Genomic DNA, 23175 nt, shown 5'->3' on the forward strand with positions numbered 1-23175 from the left:
TCTGGATAGATGAGATAGTGATAAGACAGTTTTCACAGAGTCCACGGGCCATAAAATAGTAAAACCTGGGCTGGGAGTGTAGATCAGTGAGGAGCATGAGCCTAGCATGTACAGGTTCCTGGACTTGATTGCCAGCAATGCAACACAAAAGTATACATCTCTTTGTAAAGAGTACATAGTAGATGCATATTAAAAATGTGCTCAATACGTGGATATGTAAAGTGGGGAGAATGATAATAACACCACCTCACAAGGTTGAGGTATGAGTGTAGGAAGGGAAAGTCCATAGTACTTTAGAGAGCGCCCAGCACATAGTAGGTGCTCATAAAATACTTGTTGAATGGGTGAATGATATGGGGCTGATGTTAACTTAAGGTCATGGAGTTGCTATGAAGATAGGTTGATATTGTGTAATACTGTGCTTGCACACAGTAGGGACTCAAGGAACATTTGTTGGGTGAAAATAGAGGGATGAGCTCTGAGGCTCAGGAGAGTAGTCCATGTGGCATGCAGAACTGTGAAGATGTGGGCCATGGTCTTTTGAAGGAAGAATGGTTTAGCTATACCTAGCTCTCCTAGACATGGAAAGTTAAGTTTGGATTGCCTTTCTCCTCCCTCCCTTGTGCCTTCTGTCTCCTAGAATCCATGCCCAGAATCCAGTGCCTCTTTCCTTTCCAGGATTACTTTCTGGTGGATTACAGGGTAAGGCTGGACCTCCAGACGGGGTAGGTAGTGCAACATGAATGCAGGGTGTGTATGAATGCTTCTATGGATCTCAGCTTCCTTGAATGTCCTCTTATACTGTCTGCAAGTTATATCTTAAGATCAGTAACTAACCTTCAATGTTATGAATGCCTGAGTGATTAATCCATAGGCTGTGAGCACCCTTAGTTTCTGCCATAGGCTTTTAGCTGGCTTGCCTAGGCTCTAGGTTTGCCTTTTGGTTGAAGGGATTTGTAACTAATAGGGTATTCCACCAGTCTTGGTTCCAGGACCCTACAGATACCACACTGACTGATGCTCAGTCTTCATATAAAGCAGAGTAGCATCTGCCTTGCCTTCTGAATCATGTCTAGATGCGCATGACCCCTAATGCAACTACCTTGCTGTACTGCTTAAGGAATGATGACAAGGAAGAAGATGCCATGTCCTCTGAAGACAAAACTTTTCCAACACGGATACAGACTAGTGACATTGTCATTTTCTCCTGACTTATAGCAAAGTCATATATGCATGTCATAGGAAACACATAAGGCAGATATACATCACCACCAACTAGAAAACATCTAGAATTTGCAGATATTTCCATAGGAAGCAGGAAGGTCAGAGGTTCAAGGTCAATCTTGGCTACATAGAGAGTTTGAGGCCAATCTGGTCTACATGAGGCCATATTTGAAAACAAAATAATTAAAATTTACAAGTCACATCAGAAATAAGAAACATCTAGATATTTCTTTCTAAACAGAACGTGCACCTGTTTGTCAAGATGAGTCTGTTTTGTTTCCCTGAAAGACCTAGTGGAATCAGCCAATTGATAGCTTTCATGTCCACATAGTCTCAGGTTTTTCCAGTCATGGCTGGACAGCAATAGCAGGGGTGTAAGGGGAGGCCTGTAGACTCTTCTTTCAATGCTCATTGTGTCTTCCTTTGTGCCTTGCTCCCAGGATGATGGTGCACGGCTACCGCCAGCCCCTGGAGAGCAGTGACCTCTGGTCATTGAATAAGGAGGACACATCAGAAGAAGTGGTACCTGTGCTGGTGAATAACTGGAAGAAGGAATGTGATAAGTCAAGGAAGTGAGTATCACATTTCTGTGTTCTTCCAGGCAAGGCAGATGCAGCCTAGGCTGACCTGTCACCTACCCTTAGCCACTGTGACTGGTTCTGGTTCTAGGGAGACTGCACCACCTTCCTAGGCTGCAGTTCCTCTTCTCTCAGATTGGGGAGTGGAGGTGTTTAACACCATAGGACCTCCCAACAGCTGCCTCCTGTCTTGTCTGCAAGTTAGGTCTTTAGCTCTCCAAAAGGAGAGAGGAGGCCATCTGCCAAGGTGGAATTGATTTTCCTGGTTACAGCCCTCAGCTTGGGCCTTGCCCTGCTCACACAGTCAGTCTTTAACTTTTTCCTCTCTGGGCATCTGTTTGGTGTCTTGAATATTCCCTGAATGTTCTTGTTGGAGTTGAATGCTTTTTGTTGAACATGTCAAGTATGGAACTTGAACCATGGTGTGCCACCTGAGGTCAAGGCCTCAGTGTTGAGCTCTGGACCTGGGTTCAGGCATTGGGACAAAGTAGGCAAAATGCCTTGCACATTGGATTGTATAGTTTTATAGTAAGATCAGAAGAAGTGACGGGCACATATATAGGGATGAGTATTCAGGGACTGCTCCCGTGAGAAGATGGCATTCAAAACACTCATTCAAAGGAGGGAGTGAGCGATGTGCATACCTTGGGACAGGGCCTTCGAGTTAGAGAGACAGCTGAGGCACCTGTTTAGGCTTGAGCGAATGCCTGAGACTGGGAGGTGTCTTTGCAGGGGACCCAGGCTATGCTAGAGAGTTATACTGAAGGTGTAGTAGGAAGTCAGGGGCAGATTCTATACAGGGCTGCAGAGCGGTAAGACAGTGACATCCACTAGAGTCTCATTTATAAATGTATTTGTATGTTGTATTAGTCAGGGTTCTCTAGAGTCACAGAACCTATGGGTTCTCTTACGGGTAGTAAAGGAATTTGTTGATGACTTATAGTCTGAAGTCCAACTCCCAGCAATGGTCAGCAGCAGCTGTGAATGGAAGTCCAAGGATCTAGCAGTTGCTCAGTCCCACACGGCAAGCAGGTGAAGGAGAGAGAGTGTGTCTTCCTTCTTCCAATATCCTTATGTAGGTCTCCAGCAGAAGATGTAGCCCAGATTAAAGGTGTGTGCCTCCACACCTTTAATCCCAGATGACCTTGAACTCGGAGATCTCCCTGTGTTAATCTTCTGGAATTCATAGCCATTATGCCTCAAGATCCCCATGCCAAGATCCAGGTCAGAAATGTCTATCTCCCAGCCTCCAGATTAGGATCACTGCTGAGCCTTCCAATTCTGGATTGTAGTTCATTCCAGATATAGTCAAGTTGACAAACAACCAGGAATAGCCACTACACATGTGTGTGTGTGTGTTTACATGTGTGAGTGTGTATTGCCATAGCATGTGCATATGGAGATCAGAGGACAACTTATGGGGGTGGTTTTCACCTTCTACCCTGTGGGTTCAGGGGTTGAACTCAGGTTGTCAGCGTGGAGAGCAGGTGCCTTTACCCATTGAGCCATCTCACTGGTTCTGAGCTTATCTTTGTTTCCAGCCCAGTGTGCAGTTGACTTGTGTACTGACTGGTTTGGTGTGTCAACTTGACACAAGTTAGAGTCATCAGAGAGGAAGGAGCCACAGTTGAGAAAATGCTTCTTTGAGATCCAGCTGTGAGGTATTTTCTCAATTAGTGATCAGTGGAGGAGGGCCCAGCCTGTGGTGAGCGGTGCCATCCCTGGCCTGGTGGTTCTGGGTTTTATAAGAAGGCAGGTTGAGCAAGCCACGTGAAGCATGGCAGTAAGCAGCACTTCTCCATGGCTTCTACATCAGCTCCTGCCTCCAGGTTCCTTCCCTGTTTTGATTTCCTGACCTGACTCCCTTCAGTGATGAACAGCAATGTGGAAGTGTAAGCCAAATAAACCCTTTTGTCTTTAACTTGCATTTTGGTCCTGATATTTTGTAGCAGCGATAGGAAGCATGGCTAAGACAGTTTGTGATGTTACTTTGTGGTCTCCTCAGCCTGTGCTCCTCTTATGGTGAGGCCATTTTGGATCGTGTTTCCAATTGGCTTGCATACCGGGTGGCTCAGTGACTGTGAAAAGAGTTTGGTAGTGTATTTGTTTTATTTTTAAATTAAGTAGTCACTTACCTGTCATTCTGTTCCCAGGCAGATGCCTAAGAAAACTAGAACTTAGGTTCTAAAAGGCTTTGTACAGACTTGTAGCTGCCTTGTTTGTGATAGCCCAAGACAGAATCAAACCCAAATGCCTATTAGGATGTAAGTAGAAGTTAGGATTACTACTCAGAGCTGAGGGAGGAAGCACCAAGTTATTATGCTAAGTGAAAGAGTAGACAGACAGTTGTCCTCCTAGTATTTGATGCTTAAAGGGGCTTGAACAACAAAACTGGAGGATTTATCAGCAATGTCCCAGTATATCTAATTAAAAGAAAACCAGTGCTGGAGAGATGGCTCAGCAACTGATTAAAGTACCCTCTTCCAGAGGTTTGGTTCCCAGTACCAATGTTGGACAACTCATAGGGCTTGAGGTTTATCCAGAATCAATACCTTGAGAAGATGGAAGACCTATTGGCCTGCCAGCTCCATCTTGGGGAACTCTGACTCAAAGAGTTCTTATAGAGGTCGGTTGAGTTCTACATCGAGGCTGATGGCCCCTTGTCATTTAGGGGATGTTTATCCTCCTGTCAGTTGGTACATTCCTGGATTACCCATGGCCTTGTCTCCTGAGTACATTTCTAATTCTTTAGGTAAACATTATTTTTGGCAAGTCAGTTTTTTTTTTTTTAATCAAAGAACAGACGAGGAAGTCCTTAACTCTGCTTTTTGATTTGATTTAAAGACCACTGGTGTTTCATGTTCTGATAAATTAAAAGCATTCTTTGGGGACATTTATGGACTAGAAATTCCTTTTTGACCCCTTCCTTTCCCTGTCATAGTTGACTGTCATAGCTCTTTTTTTGTCAGCCATTGCAAGGTTTTTGTTGTTGCTGCTGGTTTAGAAGTTACAGCATTAGGCAAAGGGGAGTAGAGTAACTTTACCAGGGACACATTTGTAAAGGATAGCTCATCTCAAAATAGGTAGTGTAAAACAAAATAAAGTAGCTATTAATTGCTTATTCGTTTAAAAGACTGAGGTATGCTCTTCTTCCCATATCTATAGTTTTAGTTACCCATGATCAAACAAGATCTGGAAATATTAAATCTAAAATTCCATTCCTAAGTTTTAAATTATATATAATTCTTGTTCCACCATATTCTGTCATCCAAGGTGACAAAATTCTTTTGTCTACTGTGTCTGTCCTGTTAGTTCAGCAATGATCTTGGGGAGTTGGCTCAGTAGTTAAGAGCACTGGCTGTACTTCCAGAGATTCTGAGTTCAATTCCCAGCAACCACATGTTGGCTTGCAACCATCTATAATGTAATCTGGTGCCCCCTTCTGGCATGCAGGTTTATATGCAGATAGAGCACTCATATACGTAAAATAAATAAATTAAAAACAAAAACCAGACTTAGGTAGCAGTCTAAAGTACAACACAGGCCTGTCGTTGCCTCAGTCTGCTGTCTCTGAGGACCACAGGAAGGGTGAGGGTAGTAGACGTTGTTTTGAGAGTAACAGAACACACTTACATTGTGCCATTTTACTACAGGATGGTGTGTTTCCTTTTTAAAAAAACTGATGTTTGACTTGAAGGTTAAACTTTTATCATAGGTATTTGTAAGAAAACAGAACCAGTCGTATCCATGGATAAGAGGGAGTACTGTATATAAATGTGTAAGAATACAATCTGTATAAACTTGTGTCTGTAGATAGGGGACTTCAGGTTAGCATTTTAGTGGTGTGGATGTCTGGTGGGGTATTTGTCTTTATTCAGGACTATCCTATGTAGGACAGGACAGAACTACAACACCACACAGAAGGATGGTCACAGGGCTAAGTCATTGTGACTCAAGTTTATGAAACAAGTCTGATTGGAAACTTGTGTAGCCATACTGGTTTGTTTTGTGGTGGTGGTGGTTTTATTTTGTTTCACCTTTGATATAAAGTTTTGGCACATAACCCTACCCAGGCTGGTATTTTCTTTCCTATATAGCTGAGAGTGACCTTGAACGTCAAGGTTCTCCTGCCTCCATCTGCCAAGTGCTGGACTTCAAGCACGTGCAGGTCATGCTTGGCAGGCTTTATAGCTCTTGGCTTCTGCATGTAGAAGTTGGATCCTTTCTAAGTGTATTTCTGTGGGGCTGGAGAGATGACTCCATGGGTAAGACCTCCTGCTTCCAGTACAGAGGACCAAGGGTTGGCTCCTAGCACCCACCCCAGGTAGCTTACAACCACCTGTAACCTTTGGTTTCTGGGGATCCAACACCCGTTTCTGGCTTTCACAAATACCTGCATTCATATAGTGCACATAAACATAAATAGAAAAAAGTCTTTGCTTTTTATACATAATATGGTATCATGGTCCAGCTTATTCTTTGCATGTGGCTATCTAGTTTCCTATTACTATTTTGTTTTGTTTTGTTTAATTTTAGAGAGGCCCTTCCTATACATGTATGTAGCCCAGGCTCCTGGCACTCCTCCTACCTACTTCCCAAGTGCTAAGATTGCAGGCATGAGCCACTTTGCCTGGCCTATCACCAGCTTTTGAGGAAAAAAAAAAAGATTTATTTCCAGTGAATAGACTTGACAGAAATCACCAGCTTCTGGGCCCTTAATTGTGGGCCCAGACTGATCCCTGTGTGGCTTCCTTGTTTCTGTCTTGACATCTGTCAGCTTTGTCTTCTCTTTTAGGAAGGCTTTAGCTTATCTGGGTCTCTAGTTCCCATTTCAGATTTTAGAACTGCCCCATCACTTCCTGTGATGCGAAGCAGCCGTCTGAGCTTCTGATAGGGATTGTGAATCTGTAGAGGAGTTTGGGGCCATCATGCTGCCATGCTTTTCAGCTACAGCCTCTTAGGATTGTGTGTCTAGCTGAGCTTGGGGCCAGCACGCCTGTCATTCTGTCCATCCATGAGGGAGGCAGGACTTCCAGTTTATTGACTCAGAGCCTCATTATGTTGCTCATCGTTGCCGACAATTTGTGACCTCTTTCTCCCAGCTTCCCAGCACTGGAGTTACAGTCACATTCCACCACGCGTGGCTACTATGAGCCCTGCCTTGCAAACGAGGAAACTAGCCTTAGTATCCCTGCAGTTGCAGCCAGCAGATGGCCCAGGGGGAATCTGAACCCATGGCTCCCAAGTCCAGGGTTATACTCACTGCATTAAGCTTGACTCTATGGTGATATGTCTTGGGTTCTGTTCTTCTTTATTCTGTTTTTTTTTTTTTTTTTTTTTCCGAGACAGGGTTTCTCTGTGTAGTCCTGGCTGTCCTGGAACTCACTTTGTAGACCAGGCTGGCCTCGAACTCAGAAATCCGCCTGCCTCTCCCTCCGGAGTGCTGGGATTAAAGGCGTGCACCACCACGCCCGGCTCTTCTTTATTCTCTTGACTGTGGGCTATCTCTGGTAGACCAGATAACTGCTTTACTCTCCTCTCATTATAGGCAGCCTGTACGGATTGTGTATGCCCCTCCCAAAGATCCCAGCAAGCCTAAGGGAAGTTCCCAGTTGGATGTGAATGAGGAGGTGGAGGCACTGATTGTCAAGTCACCCCACAAGGATCGGGAGCCCTCTCTGTTCAAGGTGTTATACAAGACTTTTGGTCCCTACTTCCTCATGAGCTTCCTGTACAAGGCCCTTCATGACCTGATGATGTTTGCCGGCCCCAAGATCTTGGAGTAAGAACCTGGTTCCCCATAACCTCCTGGGCGGTCCTGTCATATGCCAGAGCAGGCTTGTTACCGGCCCCTTACCTTCATCTTCCCCAGCTTTGTTTAATTACTATCTGAGTTGTGGCCACTTTGATTGCAAGTCACGAAAACCTCCTGAATCCAAAGTTAGGAGGATATGGGACTGTCTAGAGCAAGGGTGCAGGTAGATCTCATGAATATCTGCAGCTGGAAACCAAGAATCCAGCAAGCGGGCCTCTGCCATCTTTCTCTCCATCACCTTGGTCTCAGTGTGCTCTATTTGACTACCTTTGAGTGACGTGCTGGTGGAGAGACCTAACTATCGGTATCGTGATCCCAAGGCAGAGGTCTCTGTTGTAATAATCTGGTACCTGGCAGTCATAGCACCCCTATAAGGTAAAGTGTTGCCTGGTGGATGGCTCAGGTGGAAATCACTAGGGTGACTTGAAAGTATTTGCCCCTACTGTATGTATCACACTTAAATCTCCCTCCCACCCCCACAGATTGATTATCAACTTCGTGAATGACAGGGAGGCTCCCGACTGGCAGGGCTACTTTTACACAGCACTGCTGTTTGTCAGCGCCTGTCTGCAGACACTGGCACTCCACCAGTACTTTCATATCTGCTTCGTCAGTGGCATGCGCATCAAGACTGCTGTGGTGGGCGCTGTCTATCGTAAGGTAGGCCAGGCACCACACCCAATCCTGTGACCCCATAATCCAGGGACAGCTAGCTGGAGCTCTCCAGGACCTGTGGAGATTTCCAGGCCAGCATCCTCAGCAAAGAAAGGATGGGGGCTGTGGGGACCATGGGGCCAAAGATAGCTCTCATCACGCTTATCTCTTAATAAAATGGCTCTCAGTGGCAAGTGTGAGGGATATTAGTGAGACTACATGTTACCTGTGGGTAGCTGGGTTTCTTAGACAGATTGGCTCTCTTTGATGAAGTCTTGGATGGAAATTCAAGTTCAGAACCTGGGGAGATGTCTAACTAGGTAAAGTGTAAGCTTGACAACCTGAGTTTGGATTTCCAGAACTAGGTAAGTTTGGCAAGGTAGTGCATATATATGCACTGAGCAGTGAAGATAGGAGAATTCCTAGAAGCTCCTGAGCCAGGTAGCCTTGGGTACAGTAGTAATGAGACCCTGTCTCAAACAGTTTGGAACGCTAGGACAACATCTGCCCTCCACATGTGCTCCGTGGATGCATGTGTCTGCATATACATGTTCATACGTGTGCACAGTTTTTTTATTTTTATTTTTTAAAGAAAAGGAATCTGTGTTAAATATTCTAGTTTCACATCCTGGGTTTGCCTTCACTGTCACCCTACATTTGAACTGAAGAGAGAGCGTGCTTCTTGAATTGAGGCAGACAAGCTTAAATATTTTTATTTGTTTCACCATGCTGGAAGTGCACATGGCTGGCAGGGACTGTTCACAGAGCTTGGGCCATAGCCCCATTTCTACTTTTTGGTTGTTGTTGATGTTCAGTTTTTTTTTTTTCCATAATTTTAGTTTTTATTGAAGATAAGGTTTTTTTCATACAGTATATTCTGATCAAGGTTTCTCCTCCTTCAGTTCCTCCCAGATCCTTTTCCTCTACTCAAGTCCGTACTTTTTTCTCTCATTAGAAAACAAACAGGTAACTTAAAGGGACCCAGCGATTCAGCCCACACATGTCCTGGCTTCTGCACCACGGGGCTCACAGGCTGGCAAGAGAGGCAGTTTTCCTAGTGCTTCTCACCCCTGATTACAAATTGCACTCATCTATTAGCTTGAGTCCTGGTATGTAGGCAGCATCCCAGACCAGTGGGACCTTGAAGTCAAGGTTGCAGTGTTCAGAGACATAGGGATATTTTTAAGGCCATTGACACCGCAAGACACTTTAGGTATCATAGCTTGGGATGAGGGCATTTTCTGCGTTGAGGCCAGGGACTGTCTTTCAGTTAGTATGCAGACTGGCCAAACAAAGCATTGTCTAGCTCCCAGTGTCAGGGTAATAAGGCCAAGAACCTTGTGTTAGGATCTGAGGCCAACAACATGGAAATCCAGAATCTTAGCCTAAACACAGACCTGCTGATTAAGGACCCCAGGTGACACGCCTGCATATGAAGTATATAAGGTCATGGTTTGGAAAGTGCCTGGAACAGCTCAGGATGGAGAGGAGAAAGATAGGCACGTACTGCTGTCCAGAGTCTTGTCCAGGGTCTGGGGAGGTCCATGACCCTTTGCCTTCACTGGTAGGCTCACCTCTTCCTCTCTCCTGAACCCCACAGGCTCTTTTGATCACCAATGCAGCTAGAAAATCTTCCACGGTCGGAGAGATTGTCAACCTCATGTCCGTGGATGCTCAGCGCTTCATGGACTTGGCCACGTACATTAACATGATCTGGTCAGCCCCTCTGCAAGTCATCCTAGCCCTCTACTTCCTGTGGCTGGTGTGTGTTTTCCCTTGGTCTCCTCCTTGTGCAGGGAGGGCTGACCTCGTCTAGGCACTGACAGGGTGGGTATGGGTGGGAAGGAATGTTTCTTGCTTCCATTTAAATTTTATTTTCTGGTCTTTTTGCTAGTTTCTGGTTATTCTTTCCTTATATCATCAGGGTTTAGTTCTATGTGTATAGTATGTATGCATTGTCATTTCTTTGTGTATGTGTGTGTGTGTGTGTGTGTGTGTGTGTGTGTGTGTGTGTGTGAGAGAGAGAGAGAGAGAGAGAGATGCGCATCATCTCAGGTATCCTCCTCAATCTCTCTTCATCTTGTTTTTTGAAAGTGTGTCTCTTACTGAGCCTGGAGCTCACTGATTTAGCTAGGGTTCTTGGCCAATGAACTCCAGACCTGCCTCCACTCTCCCTACTCCAGCACTGGAATGATAGATGTACATTGCTATACCCAGCTTTTTTATTTATTGTTTTTCTTTTGAGACAAGGTCCTTGCTGCCCTGAAACTTGCTATATCTATCATGCTGTCCTCAAATTCACAGAGCTCCTCCTGCTTATGTCTCCCCAGTACTGAGATTACAGACATGCATCACTATGATCAACTGTGTTAGTCTTTTCATGAAGTATATAGAATTAACATTTTTATGTTAGCCTTTTATGTTGTTAACCCACCAATTCTGTTCGATTGTACCACCTCAAGTGTGAAACAAACTCATTTATTAGAACCTAAGTATATTGGGCAGGAGCCTCTTGGTTGTAAGGAATAAAGATCCACCATGCCCTGAGCAGACTCAAGGTATTGTAGGGGAGGAGTTCTCATTTCTAAACAATCCAGGGATCCGCAGGTATGGACAGATCTTAGAGAATGGCAGTGTTTGAAGGGTTCAGTTTTTCTCTTGTTATTTTTTGGCCCTGCTTTCTATAATTGGCTTCATTGATATCTTTACAAACAATAATATAGAGGAGCAAATTGCATTCATTGCTTCCATAGTTTCTCCCGGGGTACTGTGTTTAACCAGCTCAGTCCTTTTCCTATTCCTGAACCAATGGCTGTGACCTAGGAAGAAGTCTCTGATTGGCCAGCCTGAGTCTTGGTTCCCCTCCATGCAAAAGGATGTGATATTATTTCTACTGTGCCATTAGTAGTTCCAGAATTGAGAAGACAGTGAGCCAGAGGAAAGAGCAGCATATGTCCAGGAATTACTTCTCTCTCTTGTTCTTCCTTCCTTTTTTCTTCTTTTCTCCTTCCTCCTTTTTTCTCTCAGTTCTGAGGATGGGACTTGAGACCCTTTTGCATGCTGGGTAAGTGCTCTACCACTGGGTTCCTTTACAGCTGAAGGAATGACCTTCCTTAGGCCCACTGATAATTCTTACCCTGTCCTAGGTAGGCTACCTTTCATTTTTCCTTAATTTTTAGGTATGTGTATGTGTGCAGTCATGTTTACATATTTACATGTGTGAGTATGGACACACTGTCATGAGTGTCACAACTCTAGACGTAGTGGGACGTAGGAGAATGGAGCCAATAAATGAGGCAGATTGAAATCTTATGCAGTAGCCAACCTTATTCAGAGCCCCAGGCAATTTATACTCCTGAGGGTTAAAAAAGGTCACCTGATTAAAGTTTTTAAGTTCAAGTTATAAGGACAAGCTACAGTTGTCAAAAATATGTTTTTCCATAGAGGTATATAAACAATTATTTAAACATTTAATTGAACAACATCAACAAACAATAATGAGGAATCTGAAGTAAGCCCACTCTGGTCTGTAACACAGAGGAGCACAAGAACAGGTGTCGGGCAGTGGATTGGGGAAATAAAGGAGGTGGGGGAGAACTTGTGTCCCACCAGAGTTCTGGCTCTCTGGGCAGGTGAGTGCAAGGAACTGATGTGTGCTCTCTATGCTGCCTGGGTGAGTGACTGGCTTTGGGAAGCCACGAAATCCCAGTCCATGGGGGTAGAGAGGATCCGGGTCTCTGGGCCTCACGGAGGCCAGAGATGATAGGTTCTAGCTCTTGGACACTGTGGAGTAGCTGAGATCAAAGTGAGGGCCCTGGGGCCGAAGGGAGAAGAGGACGGGGAGAAAGGGGCGCTGGGCTGTTCCCATGCCAGTGAGAGTCCTTGGCCCAGCCTGGTGGTTGGAAACGCTGGGAGGCCTTTTCTTGGGAGATTAGACACTGCTCTTTGGGGGAAGGCCTATTTCATCGTTCAAGCACGCAAGACAGTCCATAGTTTAGAGCTTTATTGTAGAAAGGCAGAGAGAAAGAAAGTAGAAAATGAGAGGCTGGTCATGGCCACATGGGGGGGGGGCTGGGGGGTGGGAGAAGGAGAGCTAGACATGAGAATAAGAAAGGTGAGAGCTTAAGAGCAAGGAGGGGCCAAGCAGCCCCTCTTATAGTGGGCTGGGCTGTCTTGCAGTTGCTGGGTAGCTGTCCAGAGGAGCATACCTGGCTATTGTCAGGTAACTGTGAGGGTGGAGTCTAGACAGAATGCCAGAGGCTTGGGGCTTTGTCTGCATGACTGACTGATAGTCACAGGATTATGGAGTTGGGGAATCCGTGGTGTCAGACACCTATGTCTGTCTGGGAGCATGGCTCCCTTGTAGAGTTTCTACTGGGTCTCCAGAGTAAGTCTCACTCGACCAGAAACAGGCTGCCATTCACAGTCCCACGTCCAAGAATAATTCCTGGGTTGAAGAAACTGGCCTTATTTTCTTGGGGTAGTCTCCCAAACCCTCAGAATTCTCATATAAATCAGTTCCTAGCCCGTGTTCGGACACACTTGGTTAGAGGATAACTTTGAATTTTGGTACTCACCTTCTACCTGTTTGAGACAGGATCTTTTTGATCCTAGCTGTGAATACTAGGCTGGCTGGCTTGCAAGCTTCCAGGATTTTCCTAGTTCTACCTCCCTTCACAGCTGTAGTTCCCTGGGTTTACAGATGTGCATACATGGGTTCTGAGGATCTGAACTCAGGCCACACACTTGTCGGACATGGGACCTACTGACCCAGCTCCCCAAACATCCTGCCCCTGATATTAGACCTCATGGTGTGCTCTTCCCGACACCCATGGATGTTGCTTGTGGACAGACACCATTGGAGTCTGGTGGGTGTTGTACCTGATAACACCAGCAAAGTACCTGTTGAATGGAATTAATATTTAAACATTAAGAAATTACATTTATTTGTGTGCATGTTTATGTGTTACGGCTCATGTGAAGGTCAGTGAACAAATTGTGAGAGTCAGGTTTCTCTTTCCACCATATGAGACTGGGTTCATCAGGTTTGGTGGCAAGCATGCTTGCAGACAAACACTTAACCAGTCTTCCCAGCTCGCCTGTGGCAAGCACCCTTGCTCACAGACTCCCACTTCTTTGTATCGATAGAGAGGAGTGGTGAGTAAAACCCTTATGATGATGCAGGTGAGAAAGAAAAACATTAGACCCAGGACCTGGCCCTTGGGGAGAAGCCCTGCACTACAGCTCCTGCCCCACACAGAGAACATACATAGCTATATACGAGTCTTCAGGTATATACTGTGGAGCATGTACCCTTTCCTAGGAATTGTAATCTATGTGAAATGTTGAGAAGCTTCCAGGACTGTTTGTAAATTATAAAGAAAGAAGGATCTAACTTGGAGGCTAGTCTGGGCTATATATAGTAAGACTGTTGTAAATGTAACTTTTATTTGCCAGATGTAATTGTCATCTTAGAGGCTTATTGCCAAATAAGTTTACCCTTTCTAGATCTTTCTGAACGGTGGCTGGCTGGTTCAGCCCAGCTGTTCTGGCTCAAACTCCTCTCCACGCTGACTGATTCAGTCTGGTTTCTCTTAGCTTTATTTATTGCTCTGCTTGACCTCAGACTAACTGGCAATTTATTCATCTTCTGGCTCCTTCATTTTATCTGGCTTGTTCTGTCTTCATCTGTATCTAGTTTGTTCTCTCTGTAACTTGTCCTGATAAAACTGCCTGGTAAAATTGCCTCTGAACTGAACTCAGCCAAACTCAATGGACTCAGCTCAACTCTCCCTTTCTACACGGCTCCTAAGCAGCCTCTCTTTCCTGTGCTGTTCTCAGGAGAGTTGGGCGTAGCCGATCTCTGACTCATTCTGTCAGACCTTTCTCTGATTAGTTACATTACCCCTCCATTAGACTGCTTCCTTCTACAAAATAACCTTTCCTTTGTCATTAGGGATTAAAGGTGTATACTAAGGGCATGCCTGCATTCCAGCTAGATCACATAGACATAGAAGGTCTTTGGATATGATCCCTTGCCAGAGCAGCCATGTTGTTGGATTAAAATTTTTCTACAGACCAGCAAGATTTTCTTACTCAGATCAGCAGCCCTCAAGCGTAGGATGGTGGCTGCTGGGGACCAGGCTGGCTATTACATTCTGGTTTCTCTGACCTTGGGCATCCTCTTGTCCCCTGAAATATTTATTGTAACAGAGTACATCCCCAGTGTCCCAGATTGTGACCCTTGGCTAAAAGAACATGTGCTACTCAGGGAGACTATGCATATATCAGAAGTTTGCTATATAACTTTATTTCCCAATATATTTATATTGAGTGAGAAAGCAGTAAGTTGGCTGGAGAGTTGGCTCAAGGGTTAGGAGTGAATCCAAGCTTGGTTCTCAGCACCCTTTTCAGACAGTGCACATTGCCAGTGATTATCTCCAGGGATCTGATTCCCTCTTCTGGCCTCTGCTGACCAGCATGTGTACTCATGTGGCATATAAAAATGCACACACATGGATACCATACATTTTTTTTAAAAAAGCAGAAAGTATAAAATTGATATATTAAAAATTTACTTGAATGGTCAGGGAGATGGATCAAGCTGCAAAATACTTGCCAGACAAGTACAAAGGCCCAAGTTTGATCCTCTAGACTTTCTCCCTCAAACCAAACCAAACCAAACCAAACCAAACCAAACCAAACCAAACCAAACCAAACCAAACCAAACCAAAAGTTAGAAATTCTCTATTGTATTAGATGTGGCAAATGAGGCAGAAAAAGGCAAATCTCTAGGGCTTACTGACTTATCTAACAAGCCAAGTTCGAAGCCAGAGAGAGAAAGATACCCTATTTCATAATACAAGGCAGATGATATCCCAAGGAGTTACACCTGAGTTTGAGCTCTGAACACTCACTCTCTCTCTCTCTCTCTCTCTCTCTCTCTCTCTCTCTCTCACACACACACACACACACCTGTATATTGCACCCCTGTGAACATTCAACCTGTGTATTGCAACCCTCATGCATACACACTTATGTATCATTCCTTGCCCAACAAGCACAAGTCCACATGCAAATGATTGTAATAAACATTAAAAAAAAAAGAGAGAATGCATTTGGTCATAGGATGTTCTGCCAGCCTATGCTGGGAGTGTCATAAAGTATGTGACCTGTACTATGTCAGGTTCCCAGAGTTATGCCAGGCTTTATGATTCTGTGGTAGAGCAGTAGAGTCAAAATTGATTATAGAAAACCATCAGAGATGCTAGGGAGATGGCTTAATCTATAAAAGGCCCACTGTGCAAGCAGGATGGCCTGAGTTTGGATCCTCATTACCCATGCAAAAAGCTGGGCCCAGCAGCACATGTCTGTAACCCCCGTATTGGAAGTTAGGGCAGAGAGCTCACTGGCTGACTGGTTTTAACGAAATCGGTGAGCTCCAGGTTCATGAAACTATCTGTCCTGTCTCAAGAAATGAGATGAAAAGTTATTGAAGAATACATCAAAGTCAACCTCTGGCCTCCGTGTGTGTGTGTGTGTGCATGTGCATCCACAAATTCTCATACATGTACACACACACACACACACAAATCAGAAAGGATAAGGCACAGATGCAAAGACAGACAGCAACAAGCTTGAGTCTCTAGCAAGTCAAGGTCACAGTTGTGAAGCTAGGGGAGATGGGTGTTGCAGTTCATCTGTATGTATGCTCTGCCTGGCAAATACAAAAAGCCTAACCTTCTAGAAGAAAGGAGGCTGGACACAAGCCACACTGTTGATGCTAGCTGATATAAAGCAAGTGTCTCTTACTTGTACTATGAGTACCAGGAACTCAAGTCCCACAGTGCCAGTGACCAGCCAATCTTGTAGTCACTTTTCCAGCCTTCAAGATAAGTAAGTTATCAGGGTTGACCCAACACTGAAAACTCTTGATGCCCCATCTTTGGGTAAAAGGAAAAAATGATTGACACCATTCTTGCTTGGTAGGGTCTGCCTTACGTATGTAGTTCACATTAATTTATGTGAGTGCTAGGCTCTCTTCTGTTTGCTGAGTGATTGTCACCTGTTTTTCCTTAGAGCCTGGGCCCTTCTGTGCTGGCTGGAGTGGCTGTGATGATTCTCATGGTACCCTTAAATGCTGTGATGGCCATGAAGACCAAGACCTACCAGGTAGGATGTCCATCTCCATGAGACTTCATTCTGAGTCCTGGCCTGGGTCTTTCCAGGTGATGGTCACCCAGCTTCCTGATGCTCAGGCCTGAGATGGACAGCCTGATCTATTATAGGTGCCATGATACAGGGACACTGCTTCCCTGAGTGGCCCAGCCTTCAAATTTCTGCAACTTTTCCAAAGAACAGCTATTGGCAGTGCCTGCCGCAGACCCTCTGGGTCTCTTTGTCTGCGTGGAGTCTCTGGGGCAGATGGGCAAGGAGTTGGTGAGTGACAGACAGACCAACATTCGAGATTGTGTAGAATCTGAATGTAATGTCACAAAGTAAACACCAGTCTTATATAGTACAGAAAATACAAGGGGTAGCAGGCAAAGTACATTGAAGTAGCCGGACACAAAACAAAGGAATGACTTCAAAAGGATTTACAGGAACCAGGTAAATGTTTACAGTAAAGATAAAGCAGTCCTGCCTAGGGTCAGCTTAGTGACAGGTAAGGATTTCACACTCTAGTGCTATACCTTTGAGCCTTGCGAAGGCTAGCACCAGGGGGTTCTGCTCTTAGCAGGCCTCATGAATAATGCAATATCACAACCCCCCTATTTCCTAGGCCTTGCTAAATTCTTATATGAGTGTAACTTTTAAGTATCTGGAGATTCTCCATTTGTCAGAAGATTCACCAACTTGCTTCTAATATGCAATGCAGCCTGGACTGAAGATTTTTATCTCAGTGGGATTCCCTGGCTCTTTTATGGTATTACCTTGTTTGGGCGGGATTTGCTACTATCCTTAGTAAATATTTTGCAGACCAGCTCTGAGCTACTGGCTCTGTCTTTTTTAATGCTTAATTAGTTACTGAACAGGTAACTGAATAGTTACTGAATAGGCTTCTGGGACCTTGGAACACTGGGGAGACTTAACTATAACAGAATTTAATGTTAGAAGGCACTTATAATAAAATACTAAAAGAGAGCTCGTAGTTCCATACACCAGACTAACGTGGGAATAGGGTATGAGCATATGGGTTAATGAGAACGCCAAAGCTCCAGGAGGTGAGTTTCCTTGAAATTCTTTTCCTCGTGAGTGCTTACAGACTTTTCAGCCTGACAAGCAGACTTGACCAGAGTGCCTGGCAAGTGCCCTAGAGTTGGTCTGAGCAGGAAGGCAGAGACTCTATGGTAGTAGCTGGGAATCAACCAACCAACCAACCAACCAACCAACCAACCAACCAACATCCTTCCCTCTCTCCCTCTCTTCCTGTTATTCATTTTTCATATTGCTGTGCTTTCAAGAGTAAAATAAGGGGGTGTATCTGGAGCCCAGGTGTGCTCACCATGAGAGAAGACCTGGGTTCTACCACTTCCAGCAAAATAAGTAGCAACTTCACCTTTTTTTATTATGTTGGTTACTTAATTTTTTAAATTATTCATTTTTATTTCATGTGCATTGGTGTTTTGCCTGAGTGTATGTTTATATGAAGGTGTTAGGTCCCTGAAGCTAGAGTTATAGGCAGTTACAAGCTGCCATCTGGGTTCCTGGAATTGAACCTTGGTCCTTTGGAAGAACAACCAGTGCTCTTCACTGGTGAGCTGTCTCTGCAGCCCTCTATTGGTGACTTACTATGTGTTGTGTTGACTCTGTATTTTGAGAGACACTTTGTTTTTTAAAAGTGTTTTAACACAGTAAGTGCTTTTCTAGTATAACAATTTTAAACTACAGAAGAGTGTAGGTTTGAAGGAATGGTGTCCTGTGTCCTACCTTCTTGGCCACTGTGAACACACTGGAGTGGATTCTTCTAGTAACTTCTCCCTCTCCCCCTCCCCCTCCCCCTCCCCTTTTTCTCATAACCTATACTGGACTCAATTTCAGTCTTCCTGCCCCAAACTATGAGGATTACAGTCTTGCACCACCATTTTACCTATAGAACTTTTCACAGATAATAGTTAGCTCTAACTAACTATATAATTAGGGCTTTATTTTTTTTTTAAGTTTAAGTTTTAAAAGTTCTTTTTCTCCCTTTCATTGAAAATGAATTTTTTCCCCTCACATAACACATCCTGATATGGTTTCTCCTCCTTCTACTCCTTCCAATTCCGTCTCACCGTCTCTCCCATTGGATCCACTCTCTTTCTGTCTCTCATTAGAAAATAAACAGGCTTCTAAGGGAATATAATATAACAATGAAAGATAAAACAAAAACTAACATATTGAAATTGGGAAAAACAAATAGAAGGAAAAGAGCCCAAGAGAAGGAGTCAGAACTAGAGACCTACTTGTCCATGTACTTAGGAATCCCATAAAAGCAGTAAAGTGGTGACATCTTTCACCATGTGTTTCTGTCCAGTGGGTGTCTATGCCTGGTGCTTTTCCTGTATGAATCATGGTCTCTTCATAGCCCACATTCTTCATCTTCCATGTTTCTCTGCCCCATTGTTTGGTGTTTGCTATCCTTGGCTGCACTGATGGGCCCAGGTGGCCTGGCTGTGATGGGGCGGGGGGTGGCTGTGTAGGCTGATGTCATGGAGCAGGCCAGCCAACAGGTTTGGGATATGAAGTAGGCTTCCCTGAGTGGTTTATCTCCAAAACTGTCCTTATCTGTTTTGTTTTCAGGTTTAGTTTAGTTGTGTGTGGCTCCCTGACACAGGACGGACGATGCCACTGACTGCCTGAGCAGGGAATGGCTATGTCTGAAGTGCTTAGAAAGTTGTCTGCCAAGGGTGATGAGCCAGATGGTTTTAAAGTATTTAACAACTGTATGTCTTTGTTGTGGCTTGTCAGGACCAGTGCTAGTTGGTTGTTTTAATGACCAGGGAGTGGCTAGAAATCAGTTATGAGAAAAGAAAAATAGCAGATGTGGTGATACACTTTTGTCAGTCTCACACTGAGGAAGCTGAGGCATGAGGAGCAAGGGTTCAAGGCCAGCCTGGGCTTCTAGAGTAAAACCCTCTGATGAAGAGAGAGCTAGAGGAGGGAAGGATCAGGAGGAAGGGAGGGAGGAAAAGAAGGAAGGAGGAGAAAAATGAAGAGAGTGCCTGCAAGGCTTATCTCACCTCCATCCCTCAGTTTTGAGTTGGTCTCTCAATCGAAACCAACCTGATTTGAAGCCTTTTAAACATTAATAATGGCTGAGTTTCTTGCCATGGTCCGAGAACTGGCATTATGGCACATGGGGTTCAGGACCAGCTCTGCCATCTTCTGGGAGGAGCCTTTTCTATTTGAAGATGTCCCTAGGGTTCAGAATGCCGGTCTCCCCTCCCTCTGCAGGTGGCACACATGAAGAGCAAAGACAACCGAATCAAGCTGATGAACGAGATCCTCAATGGGATCAAAGTCCTCAAGCTGTACGCCTGGGAGCTGGCCTTCCAGGACAAAGTCATGAGCATCAGGCAGGAGGAGCTCAAGGTGCTGAAGAAATCTGCCTACTTGGCAGCTGTAGGCACATTCACGTGGGTGTGCACACCTTTCCTGGTGAGTACCACAGTGACAAATGGCTCTTATGTCTTCTTGTGTTTATCTATCTATCTATCTATCTATCTATCTATCTATCTATCTATCTATCTACCTACCTATCTATCTATTAGATATTTTCTTTATTTACATTTCAAATGTTATCCCTTTTCCTGGTTTCCCCTCCGAAAACCCCCTATCTTCTACCCACTCCTCCTGCTCACCAACCCACCCATTCCAGCTTCCTAGCCCTGGCATTCCCCTACACTGGGGCATAGAGCCTTCACAGGACCAAGGGCCTCTCCTCCCATTGATGACCGACAAGGCCATCCTCTGCTACATATGTGGCAGGAGCCATGGGTTCCTCCATGTGTACTCTTTGGTTGGTAGTTTAGTTGCTGGGAGCTCTGGGGGTACTGGTTGGTTCATACTGATTGTTCCTCCTATGGAGCTGCAAACCCCTTCAGCTCATTGGATACTTTTTCTAGTTCCTCCATTGGGGACCCTGTGCTCAGTCCAAAGGTTGGCTGTGAGCATCCACCTCTGTATTTGTCAGGCACTGGTAGAGCCTCTCAGGAGACAACTATATGAGGCTCCTGTCAGCAAGCAGTTGTTGGCATCCACAATAGTGTCTGGGTTTGATGGTTTTATATGGGATGGATCCTCAGGTGAGGCAGTCTCTGGATGGCCTTTCTTTCAGTCTCTACTCCACACTTTGTCTCTGTATCTCCTCCCATGGATATTTTGTTCCCCCTTCTAAGAAGGTCTTAAGTATCCATACTTTGTTTATCCTTCTTCTTGAGCTTCATGTGGTCTGTGAATTATATCTTGGGTATTTCTGAGCTATATAAGTGGCTAATATCCACTTATCAGTGAGTGCATATCATGTGTGTTCTTTTGTGATTGGGTTACCTCACTCAGGATGATATTTTCTAGTTTCATCCATTTGCCTAGGGATTTCATGAAGTAATTGTTTTTAATAGCCGAGTAGTACTCCATTGTGTAAATGTACTATATTTTCTGTATCCATTCCTCTGTTGAGGGACATCTGGGTTCTTTCCAGCTTCTGGCTATTATAAATAATGCTGCTATGAACATAATGGAGCATGTGTCCTTGTTATATGTTGGAGCATCTTTTGGTTATATGCTCAGGAATGGTATTGCTGGGTCCTCAGGTAGTACTATGTCCAATTTTCTGAGTAACTGCCAAACTGATTTACAGAGTGGTTGTACAAGCTTGCAATCCCACCAACAATGGAGAAGTGTTCCTCTTTCTCCACATCCTTGCCAGCATCTGCTGTCACCTGAGTTTTTGATCTTAGCCATTCTGATTGGTAGGAGGTGGAATCTCAGGATTGTTTTGATTTGCATTTCCCTGATGACTAAGGATGTTGAACATTTCTTTAGGTGCTTCTTAGCCATTGGGTATTCTTCAGTTGAGAATTCTTTGTTTAGTTCTGTACCCCATGTTTAAAAAGGGTTATTTCGTTCTCTGGAGTCTTCTTTTTTTTTTTTTTTTTTCCTGGAGACAGGGTTTCTCTGTATAGCCCTGGCTGTCCTGGAACTCACTTTGTAGACCAGGCTGGCCTCGAACTCAGAAATCTGCCTGTCTCTGCCTCCCAAGTGTTGGGATTAAAGGCGTGTACCACCACCGCCTGGCTGAGTCTTAACTCCTTAAGTTCTTTGTATATATTGGATATTAGCCCTATATTGAATGTAGGGTTGGTAAAGATCTTTTCCCAATCTGTTGGTTGCTGTTTTGTTCTATTGACAGTGTCCTTTGTCTTAGAGAAGCTGTGTAATTTCATGAGGTCCCATTTGTTGGTTCTTGATCTTAGAGCCTGTGTTCTGTTCAGGAAAAATTTCCCTGTGTCCATGAGCTTGAGGCCCACTTTCTTTTCTATGAGTTTCTGTGTATCTGGTTTTATGTGGAGGTCCTTGATCCACTTGGACTTGAGCTTTGTACAAGGAGATAAGAATGGATTGATTTGCATTCTTCTGCATGCTGACCACTAGTTGAACCAGTACCATTTGTTAAAAATGTTCTTTTTCCACTGGATGGTTTTGGCTCCCTTTTCAAAGATCAAGTGACCATAGGTGTGTGGGTTCATTTCTGGGTCTTCAGTTCTATTCCATTGATCTACCTGCCTGTCACTGTACCAGTATCATGCAATTTTACCAATATTGTTCTGTAGTACAGCTTGAAGTCCAGGATGCTGATTTTCTCAGAAGTTCTTTTATTGTTGAGAATGGTTTTCGCTATCCTGGGATTTTTGTTATTCCAGATGAATTTGAGAATTGCTCTTTCTAACTCTATGAAGAATTGAGTTGGGATTTTGATGGGAATTGCATTGAATCTGTAGATTGCTTTTGGCAAGATGGCCATTTTTACTATATTAATCCTGCCAATCCATGAGCATGGGAGATCTTTCCATCTTCTTTTTCGAGGTCTTTTTCGATTTCTTTCTTCAGAGACTTGAAGTTCTTAACATACAGATCTTTCATGTGTTTGGTTAGAGTCACACGAAGATACTTTATATTGTTTGTGACTATTGTGAAGGATGTTTGTTTCCCTCATTTCTTTTCGCACTCTGTTTATCCTTTGAGTATAACAAGGGTACTGATTTGTTTGAATTAATTTTATATCCTGTCACTTTGCTGAAGTTAATTGGTTTAGGAGTTCTCTGGTAGAATTTTTGGGGTCACTTAAGTATACTATCATATCATCTGCAAATAGTGATATTTTGACTTCTTCTTTTCCAATTTGTATCCTTTTGACCTCCTTTTGTTGTCTAATTGCTCTAGCTAGAACTTCAAGTACTATATTGAATAGATAGGGAGAGAGAATACAGCCTTGTCTATTCCATGATTTTAGTGAAATTGCTTCAAGTTCCACTCCATTTAGTTTGATGTTGGATACTGGTTTACTCTATATTGCTTTTACTGTGTTTAGTTATGAGCCCTGAATTCCTAATGTTTCCAAGACATGAAGTGATGTTGAATTTTGTCAAATGCTTTTTCAGCATCTAATGAAATGATCCTATTTTTTTTTTGAGTTTGTTTATGTAGTGGATTACATTAATAGATTTCTGTATATTGAACCATCCCTGCATCCCTGGGATAAAGCCTACTAGATCTTGGTGAATGATCGTTCTGATTTGTTCTTGGATTCCGTTTGTGAGAATTTTATTGAGTATTTTTACATTGATATTCATGAGGGAAATTGGTCTGAAATTCTCTTTCTATGTTGGGTCTTTGTGAGGTTTTGGTATTAGCATAACTGTG

General features: G+C 44.0%; 1 protein-coding gene across 4 annotated transcripts in view; it reads left to right on the top strand.

Moving 5' to 3' along the window:
• Positions 1-23175, top strand: part of Abcc1 (ATP-binding cassette, sub-family C (CFTR/MRP), member 1) — a 113426-nt gene that overhangs the window by 41897 nt on the left and 48354 nt on the right. For all 4 annotated transcript variants that reach the window (XR_003951767.1, XM_006521839.4, XM_017316888.2 and 1 more), the window contains exons 6-12: positions 641-702; positions 1665-1796; positions 7351-7584; positions 8100-8277; positions 9872-10033; positions 16351-16443; positions 19708-19911. Coding sequence is in view for 3 of the 4 variants with exons in the window: in XM_006521839.4 (XP_006521902.2) it covers positions 641-702; positions 1665-1796; positions 7351-7584; positions 8100-8277; positions 9872-10033; positions 16351-16443; positions 19708-19911 (1065 nt within the window). In the remaining variant the exon portion in view is untranslated. The remainder of the gene's footprint in view (positions 1-640; positions 703-1664; positions 1797-7350; positions 7585-8099; positions 8278-9871; positions 10034-16350; positions 16444-19707; positions 19912-23175) is intronic.

This window comes from Mus musculus, chromosome 16 (genome assembly GCF_000001635.26).
Source record: "Mus musculus strain C57BL/6J chromosome 16, GRCm38.p6 C57BL/6J".
NCBI lineage: Eukaryota > Metazoa > Chordata > Mammalia > Rodentia > Muridae > Mus > Mus musculus.